The 12,537-nt window shown below is 40.8% G+C and overlaps 1 protein-coding gene across 1 annotated transcript; it reads left to right on the plus strand.

The window, feature by feature from the left end:
- Positions 1-3: 3 nt before the first annotated feature.
- Positions 4-6,382, plus strand: LOC118754725 (the record flags this gene model as incomplete). Its single annotated transcript, XM_036489609.1, has 6 exons — positions 4-225; positions 290-1,309; positions 1,763-2,164; positions 2,327-2,521; positions 4,997-5,448; positions 5,521-6,382. Coding segments are annotated over 6 exons (2,727 nt in total), but the record flags the coding sequence as incomplete, so codon positions are not given.
- Positions 6,383-12,537: the final 6,155 nt, after the last annotated feature.

Raw genomic sequence — 12,537 nt, forward strand, 5'->3', positions numbered from 1 at the left:
ACCGATCCTTTCCATTATGAGAACAATATACGCAAAGCAGTCGAGGCGGGTCAGCGTCTAGGCGTACAACCCATACTCACGCCCAAGGACATGGCTAACCCTGAAGTAGAGCATTTAGGCATAATGGCTTATGCCGCGCACTTGCAATGGGTGCCACCGCGTCCACCACTTTCTGACCTCATAAACGTACTTATGGAAAGCAATTCTGGACGCGTCGGCGAGCCGGTGAGTTTGAAATTTTCAAAGACCCAAAAACTAACAGTTCGCTAATTTGAGTTCTCTCCCACAGACTCACTTCCGCATCGATGTGCTCTCGCGCGACATTAGCCTTAGCACGGTGAAAGCTTTTGTAGTACCGCCATCAGGTCAACCACAGCCGGTACGTTTAAATCCACATGGCGAGGGTGTCTACATACCCGAAAAGTACGGCATGCACGAGATTATTGTAGAGATCGGCGAGGACAGCTTGGGCGGACACTTCTTCCGTGTGCTGCCACGATTTATACAAGTAGCGCCACCAGGTATGGCACCCTGTGCACTTGGCAGTCTTGTTGAAGTGCTAGTAAATGCAACCGGCGCGCCAAAGACCGAAGACATACTGGTCACAGCCGTCTCGCCGACTGGCATCTCGCACAACTGCCCATTGAAGAAGGTCGACGAAGGACACAGTGCCATATTTAAGCCGGACGAAGCGGGAATCTGGGAAATCGCCATCACCTATCAGGGGCGCCACATACAGGGCGGACCATTCACTTGTGCCGTCTTCGACGCCAGCGGTGTCTCTGTGCATGGTTTGGATGGCGCTATGCCATTGCGCGCGCACTCCTTCGAAGTGGATGCGCGCGGCGTTGGCGTCACTGGCGAACTGCATGTGGACATTGTACATGATAAGCGCTCGCTTGTATGTTCCGTTGAGAAAATTGTCGAAAATAAATACAGGGTCACTTTCATGCCACGTCATAATGGCAAATATCGTGTCTATGTATATTTCAATGGTTACGATGTGAAAGGCTCGCCATTCATTATGCGCGTCGGCACCAAGGGCCGCTCGGGCAAAACGCGCAGTAGTCCCTTGCACGAGAGCAAACATCGCTCGGAGAGTCCTTCAATGCATTACACCTCAACTACAAATACAAGGCACAATGACTACAGGAACGCAACATCCGCAGCGACAGCCTCGCTATCGCGGCGAGATTTATTGAATCACAATAGCTCGGAACGGCAGAGATCATATTCACCACAGATATCGCCGAAGGTCGATGCGAACGACTACCGCACCACATCGAGCTACTACAAAAGGGAGAGTGAGGTAAGTGGAAGGGAGGGGGGTGAAAAATAAATTGAAGTTTATGAGCTTGGAGTGGACATTTGTGCTAAAATCATGCGTATGTAGAATAAGCTGCTAGGCTAACTGCTATCCAGCTCAGAGTGCTGCGAGCATTGAGTATCAGTAACTTCGCTCACTCACTTAGTAATTAATTATGATGCAAAAAAGTACTCTTACTAACAATAACATTCTGCTGTAACTAACTCCAAATAAAAATAAAATGAAACCAGCACCGCTACACACCGCCCTGCACCCGCGCATCCGCCACTAAAACGCTGTGTAAAAACTGAAATTATACTAACCAATATCTTTAATTTCTCTTCCCATCATTCTGTATGTTTGTATGTACCCGTATGTGTTTGTTACCCATGCATCCTTACACCTACACTTTTCCGCGCGCGCACTTTCCAATACATCACAAAATTGCGTGCGCAGGACGAATTGGCAACATCCACTCCACCACCACTGGCTCCCCAATACCTCACACGCGATCAACACAACAATTCGCCTAATACTAAATATTTCAATTCAACCGATTTATATACCCTAAATACTGCACGCCGTGACTCGAAGGTCTCTTCGAACTCTTCGACAACCAAGAACGACTACTACTACGACAAAGAGAATGAATTGTACTCGTATCATCGTAAACGTAAAGATCGTGACTTGAAATTGGCACCACCGCGCGAAGAACGCTTCGACGACTCGCCAACGCAGGCGCCATCGCTTTACCAACAATTCCATGTGCTGCAGCAGCAGCAGCAACAACAGAGTCACACCGCCAGCGCCAAGGCGGCAAGCACTTTTACTACGACACGTCTCAGCCCGATACCTAGCGTAATTAAATAACTTTTTTTTCAATGTTTTTGGTTAAATGTTTGTTGTTTTTGGTTTTTTTTTCGGTACAACTGCTCAATTGTTACCTTGCCAATAATTTATAATTTTTTTTATTTATTTACTTTTGCTAACATGTATGCTTTTGCGTTGCACTTCTCACAGATACGCTCGAGTGAAGTACGCACCCACAGTCCATTGACAATTAAAACTTCGATTCCATATGAATCGAATCCGCGCAATTTAAGCAACAGTCCACGACACACCTCGATTTCGCCGGTGCAACGATATTCGCCTAGCAACGCCTACATTTCAACAGCCACACATCGAATCGGCAGCCCAGTCACAACTCTGAATAAGGTGAGCTAAATTATAGTATTTCACAATGTCTTTTAGCTATGAAATTTTGGAAATATTTGCTGGTTAATGCGAATCCATTTGTCTCACCAGAGTATTTGGGGCTTACGCCACGAATGATTTTTAGGTTAATGGAAAAAGCAACAAAGTCAAAGCGGTAGAAGACGCTATACAGTTTAGTAGGTGGAAATTAAGTTAACTGCCATCTTTTCGACCTCCCTCTCTAAATAGAGGGTATGGCAACCTCTATCGGGATAAAATATATACCATCAATACTGGTAGAAGTTTAGACTGGGACTGAAACATTGAAGGCCGTTCCCTGAAGCTCGTGCTGCCTGAAGTTTGGTATAAAATACTGAATGTACATACGGGCTCTTTCTTATAGGATCCTAGATCCAAGAACAAATTCGATTGGTTTTAACTTTTTGCTTATTAGAAGAGTCATATACTCCACCGTCAGTTAAGGTATTGAACTTCTACTGAATCCTGGCTCTATTGACCCATATGGGAGTCTACAAGACAAAAATTAGGGAAATAATATTGAAAAGTTATAAATTAGTTAGACGTAATGGCCCCCACGAATGTGGTTCGGGTGTTCGGGTTCCCGGGGTTTGCCCAACGGAAGCGCTGGGAAAAAGCACATTAGTTTTCAACCAAAGCGACGTTATAGGAAACAAGGACAATCTGGCTCTGGTTCGACTAAATGAGAATCGCCCTCTAGTTCTGCCGAAGAAAGCGTTACTCCGCACTGCCTAGCGAGGATTGCGCGCACCCACTTAGCGGAGGTTATGACTTTTCTCAAGACGTAAGAGATGAGGATAGGTTGGAGTGTGCCCGCTTGAAAGAAAACACCACCGAAGTCTTAAAAATACTATTTTTATAGTATAAAGCCGTCTGGGAATTTTTGGACATCTTCAACACCTCGGTAGACAATACGATAGTTCCACCACGATACTCCGAACTGCTTATCGGGAATTTCGCGGCATTACTTAGCGGAGGTTATGACTTTTTTCGGGGTCTCGAAGACGAGTAGGAGGTGGTGAATGCCCGCTTGAGCGGTAATGCGACTGAAAAATTTTAATTAGACTATTTTTATAGTATAAAGTCATGTAGGAATTTCTGGATATCTTCAACGCCTCCTTAAGATACCACGGTGGTTCCAACACAGTTGTAATGAAGGCAGCAACATTTTTATATATTTTAAGAGTTCACTCATGTGACATCGTAATGGGCTGGACTTGCCAAAGGAGAAATGCAACCTTACTAAGTTATACTAATCAGGCAATTATCAACCACAATACATAATTTTTAACTAGCTTACCAAAGAGCGCGGTATTGGTGTCCGCATTTTCCAAAAGTTACATATTATTATCGGATTACAAGAAACATGTCCGGAATACATCGCTCCGCAAACTATCAAGGTCTGAAGCCAATGTGAGTTTTCTGCTTTTAGAGGATTTCATTGGCAGGGCTTTGCTTCAGCCTCAGGTTCTCCCAAGTATCAGCAATACTTGTCAACCTCTTGTACAGAAAGTTCTTAGCGAGTTTATCATCACACTTTATCATTCTGTATCCGCGCAACACTTCCGTGGTATTAATACTAGAGCGGTAAGTATCCGGGTCTGCCACGACCTTGTCGATAAGGCCACTTAAGACTACCGGACCTCAAAATCCTTTGCAGTGCTACCTGTATATTATACCTCGCCGATGCGCTCGTGGATTAGTCGGCAGAAAACTTCTTATTTGTGGAAGCTCTTGCGGTCACTTATCCCCCGCCAACTGAAAGCGCCCTACCAGCTATAGATAAAGCCTGCTTTTAGTGTTTTTGCCGAAATGCTTTTGAAGTAGAAAGATAGTGTTGGCTGTACATCTCACTAGTACTGACTCCGTCGCCAGATGCCACAGCCTCCCAACTAGATAAAACGAGCTGCTCCTTCGCAGAGAGTACGGAGTGCTTGTCCTTGTTTTTCATGTCCTGTAGAAGTAAGCGTTTGGCGTATTGTTTTTTGTTGTTTGAGGCATTGTCTTAATTATGATTTTCATCAAAGGCTTTGGTCGCCCACTCAGTCACAGACCAAGGAAAAACTTTACGAAAAGCAGCACTGGGCTGTACTGAAGCTAGGACGTTCCTGTGCAATCTCCTAGCGAGTGAGAAGGGGATTAGTTAGCCGAAATTTCCTAGCCACGACTTCGGAGCAGCGAGCCTTTCTGCAGTTTCATCTGATCTTAGCTGGTTATCATTCAGTTTACGCACAGAATAAACAGAATAAAAGTTCTGGGGATGAAATTTTTTTCACGACGTGGACGTTGTAGTGGTTATAAAAAACCGACTTCTGAGTTTTCATAGCCACAGTTTGTACATATTTATTCGCAATCCTTTTAAATTAAATGAATTGGCTTTTATTCCACGTCTGGACGCCATAAGTTTTGTATCACTTTCAGACACTCACATTTTTAATTTTTTCCTCTCACTTACAGAACGGTCTTAACCGCTCCGACTATGAAACTTCTCGCACTGTTGAAAAATCGTCCACATACAAATCGACCTCTAACTACGTTTCCGATTCGAATGTACGTGCCAGCCCCTCGCTCTACACAACTGCCGAGCGCTTGCGTCGCACTGCCTCACCCGAACCGCGCATCGATCATTCGTCGAATGTGCGTGTGTCATCGGTTAAACCGACAACGGCGCGACGCGACAGCTGGGATGTTATCAATAAAACCAAGCATATGCTTTCACATAATTCGCTCGAATCTTTGGCAAATATGACGGAAAAGCAACTAAATACGGACCTCTCGTATAATCGACCCGATATCGATCACGAAACACATCGCAATACACAATACAACAAATTTGCATTACAAGAACAGAAATATCACTCAGATCGACGTGGATCACGTGATTCTGTCGATGATGTGGAACGTTACAAGTGAGTTTAGCAAATGAAATTTGTAATGGAGTAACTCTTTAACGAAATAATTCGAATTTTTCACTTTCACAGACCCAGTGCCATTACAGTGAAATCACATTCGAACAACACTTATACCGACAAATCAGGTGGCTATACAAAAACTGTTAAGGAATCTAGTGAACACGTTGTTACGGAGCGCACTTCTGGTGGTGCGGGCGCTGGAAATGGTCAATATGGTTATAGTTCATTATCGCGATTTCGACCCATAGACAACAATGCAACCGGAGCGCGTGCTATACGTGTACAAGATATACCAAACGGTGCCATTGGACGTCCCGTTGAATTTGAGATTGATGGCTCAAAGGCGGGTTCGGGAAATTTGGAAATACTCGTCAATGGTGGACGTGTCACATCGTCGGTACGTTCGCTGGGCGGTCAACGCTTTGTAGCTAGCTTTACACCGCACGAGCCGGGCATACACACTGTGCAGATAACTTTCAATGGAGAAACAGTGCCGGGTGAGTGAATGATACTCGTATTACTTATACTGATATTATAAATGTGAAAGTTTGTGAGTAAACGGCTAAACGAATTTCGATAACGTTTGGCGCACAGATAGTCTATAAGCTGGATTAATATATAGGATATTCTTAAGGGAGCTGCAACCTTTTTCAGGACTTAAATCAATCAATAAGTTAAATAAAATATTATAACAATGTGAGTGTCAAACTGAAAATTTTGTTTCGAAAATATTTTTGAGAGTGTTGCAATCGGTTAAATATATAAATCGATTAATTAATAAGTTAACTAAAATATCACAACAATGCGGTTGTCAAACGAAATCAACTCAAAAATTATTTGTTTAAGAAAATATTTTTTAAAAAGGTTGCCACCTTTTGAGAAGCTAAAATTAGGTTAATTACAAATTTGAATAAAATGTTTTAATATAGGTATCAAACGAGAGATATTCTAAATAATTCAAGTAAAAAGTTAAATAAAACATTTCTTTCAATTTCAATTGAATTGACAAGTAAAATCAAATGCTATTAATTTTATAAATGTGAAAGTGTGTGAGTGAATTTGAGAGCATATTTGCTGGCTATTATTTGCATTAAATATGCCATACAGATGACCAAGATTAACATATAACTAATTTTTTTAAAAGGGATACACCCCGCTTAAAATTTGAATTCTACTTTAAGTTTTAAGTTCAAAGAAATTTTACAATATGGATGTCTTTAAATAAAAAAATCAAATTCAGTTAAAGTGAACACTTGCAATATGGAATATCTTTCGCCCTTAAAGCAAATATGTCTCGCTTTTTCCAAATTTCAATCTATTTACTTTGCTTATTTATTGATGTTGGTTTTTTTTATTGTTAATCTGGTGGCGCTAATGCAGAATTGCTAACCTCTTATGTATTTACAAAAAATTCACCACTAATAAGGGCTACAATTTACCATCGCTTTATGTTTGGCTTAGTCAAGACCAACACCTTTTGCTGCAGATTTTTTTGCTGCTACTCTCAAACTGTAAAACGAATACAGTTAAATACAATTTTAAAGCTACGTGTAAATAATTGGAGCTGCCTTTAAGCTTTTAAATTGTTAACAATTGTATGTATGTATATACACTGTGTTCCATAACTATATCACCACCCATTATATTTAAGTCATACCCTGATTTCTTGTACCTGTGAGGGTAAATTTGTACGCAGTGTCGGTTGCTTGTCGCATCGCATTTTTGGATTTCGTATCGCATTACAGAGTAGCCCCACCTGGTATTCCGTAGCCACAGCCAGTTATGACATCGAAGCTAATGTGGGAAGTTTTGTGCGTGTTTGCGTTTTTTTTATTTGGTTACGACTCGGACTATACCCAACCTCCTACGTACGCTGTGCCTGTGGCACCCCCGCGGGACTATTAATTCCGACATTTCTTCACAACGAAGGCACTGGACGTTATTCTGTATCATACCTCAACGTGCGGTTTTCGCGCCACGCTGTTCCTTCATCGTGCCTTAGACGTTTCACTACATCAGTGGTGATATCTGCGCATTCGTTCCATATGCCTTCTTTAGACAGCATAGCCTTGAGCAGGCCTTTGGGGGGCACTGCGCTCCCTATACAGGGTTCGAGCTGGTTGGGTTCGTCTTCGAATCTATGGCTGTCCATAAGGATGTGCTCTGCATTTTCGTATTTACCATCGCAATAAAGACAATAGGGATGGTCAGCACGTGTGTACTTGTGTAAGTACTGTCAGAAGCAGCCATGCACGGTGAAGAACTGTATGAGATAGAATTTAGTTTATCCGTGCTTTCTCTCGATCCATTCGCTTACCGTTGGAATCAACTTCTTCGTCCAACGCCCTTTCGTGATCGCGTTCATCCTTTGTTTCCACTCATTGATGCACGGTTGCATAGTCTCTTTCCAGTTAATAAGACTGCGCTTGGTTTTTGCCGTGGCCTATTCCGCTATGTCTAATGGTCATCTTCCGGCCAGCAAATTTGCGAATTCGTCTGATACTGTCACGAACATACAGCATACCTATCGGTGCACTTATATATGCGGGTATGAATGCAGCAGCTGTCCAAATTCGTGCCGCATATATCAGTAGGGACGAACTGACGCCCGCAAGCAGCATCCTTCTTCTATGTCTCGGGCCTCCCATGTTTGGCATGAGTTTTGCCAACTCTTACCCTCAGGAGCTAGCGAGTCAACTGTTGAACGCCTTTTTTCGGAATCCATACTGCCAGTTTGAGAGTCCCCGATCACTTGGAGCCGCGCGCATATAATCGTTTCCAGTAGTTTGCCTACAGTATCCAGCATGCCCAAATGTCTGTGCGATGATGGCTCCTCGGGGGACTGTTACCCTTCGTTAGTAGCACCAGTTGTTGCTGCTTCCATTTCCCCGGAAAGATACCTTGCTGTATGCATCTTGTGTAAAACTGTCTAAAAATTTAAGGTCTTTCCTAACTATATGCTGGAGAACGCCATTCGGGATTCCATCCATACCTGGCCATTTTTTGGCCTTAATCTTGGCTACGGCGGCATGCACTTCGGCGTTGCTGTCTGTTTGAAGTGCTAGTGAGTCGGCAGCATCATCAATTCTCAGCGTAATGCCGCCATGACGACAAATGGCTGTTTTTGCTGGAAATTTAAGATTTCGATCTGTGCGAAATATAGTTTCAAGAACCTTCCAGGACGCGTTATTTCGGAAGATATTTTGTTATTTTTATATTCATGCCTTTATGCACTCTATATGTGCATTAGGGTGGTCCATAAAAATCAAATGAGCGAGTTTTTTTTCACTCTCACCCCTTTAATCTGTAATACCACGGTCACAGATATCACACATAAATTTTGTTCCCGATTGGAGACGGTTGGCACAGGGTCCAAAGTTCAGATTCCTCTATAGAGACTCAAAAAATTAAAACTATTTTTTTTGCCAACTCATACCCAAAATTGCTACTACCGCAGTCGAAGATGTCACATAAAAATTTTGTCCCTATTGGAGTCGGTTAGGGCGTGTCGCAATTGGGTCTAAGGCCAAATGCTCCATGGAGACTCAAAAAATTAAAAATATTTGTTTCATTTAATACTCAAAATCGATACTACTAAAGTCGCAGAAATCACATACAAAATTTTGGTCTCGATTATAGTCGGTTAAGACGTCTTCATAGGGTAATCTGAATTTTGACCCTTGTGTGTCTCGCCTTAACCGACTCCCGTCGGGGCCAAAATTTGTATGTGTATTTGTTGAGGCTTAGGAAATCTGATGTAAGTATTTGTTTCCCACATTTAAGGATCACCCCAATGCACATACACACTTATGTATATAAAATAAATTTGTTTCCCACATTTAAGGACCACCCTAATACCCTAATGTACATACACACTTATGTATATAAAATAAAGTCGCTTATGGTAGACATCGATAGACTATGTTGCCGTGATCCGATCGTGGAAACACGCATACGTTCGTCTCGGGGAGGAGAAGGTTAACATCTTGGTTACATCATGCAAAAATTAAATTTAAATTAGTTAAATTAATTACTACAATATACGTATCAATTTCAAAGGCTTTATTTCTAAACACACGTTGTTGAGAATTGCCACCTATTTAAAAAACCAATTTAATTTAATTTTACTGAAATATGTATATGGATATTGAATTCAAATTATTTGATGAGGTAAATCAAATACAACAATATGGCTAACAAAGCTTTCATTTTTGCACTATATGAAGGAGGATTGCCACCCGTATAAAAAGTAAAATTAAACTTGAATTAAGGCGGGGTTGCCTCCTTTTAAAAAAACAAAATTCCAAATTATTTAATAAGTTAAATGAATTATTTCTTCATTTCATAAAATCTAATTCCACTTGAATTAAAGGAGTTAAGTGAAATGTGTATACCAAAATATCGGTGTCAGACGATAGAAGCTTAAGAAGGTTTTAGATTGAAAGTATTTTTAAGAGGGTTAAAAAAGACAAAATGTGATCTCCTATATTTCTGGCTGAGTGTAAGCAGGTTCAGTTTTATTGAAATAAAGTACAGAAATCTCATACATTCAGCGAAGCGAGTGAAAGCAAACTAGTGAAGTAATAATTATATTGAAATTCAAATTTAACTGCATTTTCACAAAGAAAAAAATTGATACCCCTGTATTTTCACCTAAATACACCAAAATTTTTGGACGCCGACTTTATTTTATTTTATTTTATCTTACTTTTTACTTTGAATACGAAAAGACATTACTCAGCTTCTTCGGGCAATCCACACTCTCCCAGAGCTATAAAATGCTGAGCGCAAGCAATTACAAAGATCTCCAAGTGAAACCCTCACCTGTAGCTACACACGTGTCTCACATAATAGCAGCTCATTCAACGCACAGACACTCATGCACACCCTCACTAACACATATGCAAATATCACCATTTGAGAAGCTCAGATGTAAGCTATCTTAGCTGGAATGAATGAACATTTATCATTTTTTATTTTTGTTGCAAAACTTGTACACTAGCATATTAACCTTAGTTGAGCGCGTAGTTGTCACTACCTGTTTGCCATCTCAGAGCCAGACTTTGCAGAGAGCAAGAGATCACTTGTATGTATGATCGGCGGGCGCACACTAGACACACTGAGCAAAGACAATGGCTTAAATGCTCCAACTCGACAGCCGGTGACAGTCTTAGCTCGCGTTTGAAACGAAACTGACACGTCTGCGGAGAAAAATCGAAAAGTCGCTAGTGCACACTAATTAAAAGAAAAAAAGGAAAATAAAACAAAGTAAAAAAAAACACACACCCAAACTACACAAACAACATTCAAAGTCATTGAAGTCATTGAAAAGTGAATTACTCTGTGAATGAGAATAATAATTTAATTGCAATTAAAAGAAATTTCGCTTTGTGAAACATTTCATAAAATAAATTCGTTTGTTTCGCAAGTGTAGAAAGTGAAATTTTCGGCATTTTCTTACACATAAGAATGAGTGAAATTCTTGCAAGCAATATTTAAAAAGGTGCAAAATTGTTACCGGAAAAAAATTTAATTCAATAAATGCTGGCTATTCAGAAGATCTTAAAAAAAAATATGAAATGTCTGCATTACTCAACAATGAGCCAATAACCGAAATACCAATCAACGAATGCCTACAGCTAAATAGTTAAATAATTAAAAACGAAATATGTAAAAAGAAATACCAATGCGACGCGACACAAGAAGACAAAACTTGTCAATTTCAATGGCCAAATATGCAAATGTTGCCATTGCTGTTGCTGTTGCTGTTGCCGTTGCCGTTGCTGCCGACGTTTGCTAATGCTAGTTGCGCTGTGTCTAGCTGGCGGTCTGCCCAGCGCTACGGGCTATTTGGCTGCTCGGTTGGGGTTTGCCTGGCTCGTTGCCACAGCCACCGCTGCGCTGCGCTTTGGCGCTGCTGAAAAACCAGTTTAATGAACTTTTTCGTTTCGTGTCTTGGAGCGCCAATACGTTAATTTGTTGTTATGCGTTTTATTTTTTGCCTTTTTTGTTTTTTTTTTTTGTTACTTCTAACGCTATTGTTGTCGCTGAATTGATCTCAATTACGAGAGTTTAAACATTTGTTTGTTGGATTATAAATAGAAACAATATTTTATTAACTTCACAAGCCAAACAGTTATTTAGTTATTTAATTTATTCCGATTCGTTAATTTAATTTACACAAAGATCATAATATTTACTTCGTGTCATAAAAGATAAAATTAGGTTAAGCCATCCATTGCTCGAAATTACTTGAGTTCTAAGAAAACTATGGTCTACCTAGATCAGTGTATGTATGTACGTAATAAAGATCACATATCACATTATGAAAGCCTTAAACTTTCTGAGCCTGCCTTTGATGCTCTGCTATCGTCACTTTGTAATTTTATGCGAGATGAGGGCCTTAAGGCTTAAGAGAAATAGTTGTTCGTATAATACAGACGGAAGGTAGAGAACTAGGCATACATCTTTTCAATGCGTTGAATAGACTGCCGTCATTATCTTTGACAAGGGGCTACTGCGGTATTGAGTGCCCTAAAGCTTAATGCTGATTTAATCTCAATATTGGCATCAGCTAGTTTATGTTAAAATCTTTACAGAAGGCTCTGTAACTGACACTGGATCACGATCTAGAATCTATAGTATATCGGACTTAACGCGGATATTCAGCAGTACTGCAAGTTGAGGTATTTTCAATCCTCTTATTAGAGTCTAGACCATCAACTATGTCGTGCAAAATAGGTGAAGAGGTACAATTTTACAACTGCTATTACATTGAAGCGACACTTAAGATATTGGCCAACCCTGTAACTTGTTTTAAACTAGTTGCTAGTTAACACGGTAACGGATGTTACTCTGCATACCAGGTCACATGGAAGTACTTGGGTAATGAGACCATTTGGCTAGAAAGTTATAGCACTTCCATCTTCGGTGATCGAAGCCATTGTCGGAAACTGCGTAAATATTTTGCATTTAAGAACAACTGCGTTTCGACACTCCAGACAACTCACTCTTACTCCCCGAGGGGAACTTGATATCTCTGCCAGGATACATCGTCTGCACACCGATGGCTCCAAAATGGAACGA

This window comes from Rhagoletis pomonella, unplaced genomic scaffold, assembly GCF_013731165.1.
Source record: "Rhagoletis pomonella isolate Grant_MI unplaced genomic scaffold, Rhpom_1.0 Rhpom_scaffold_04483, whole genome shotgun sequence".
NCBI lineage: Eukaryota > Metazoa > Arthropoda > Insecta > Diptera > Tephritidae > Rhagoletis > Rhagoletis pomonella.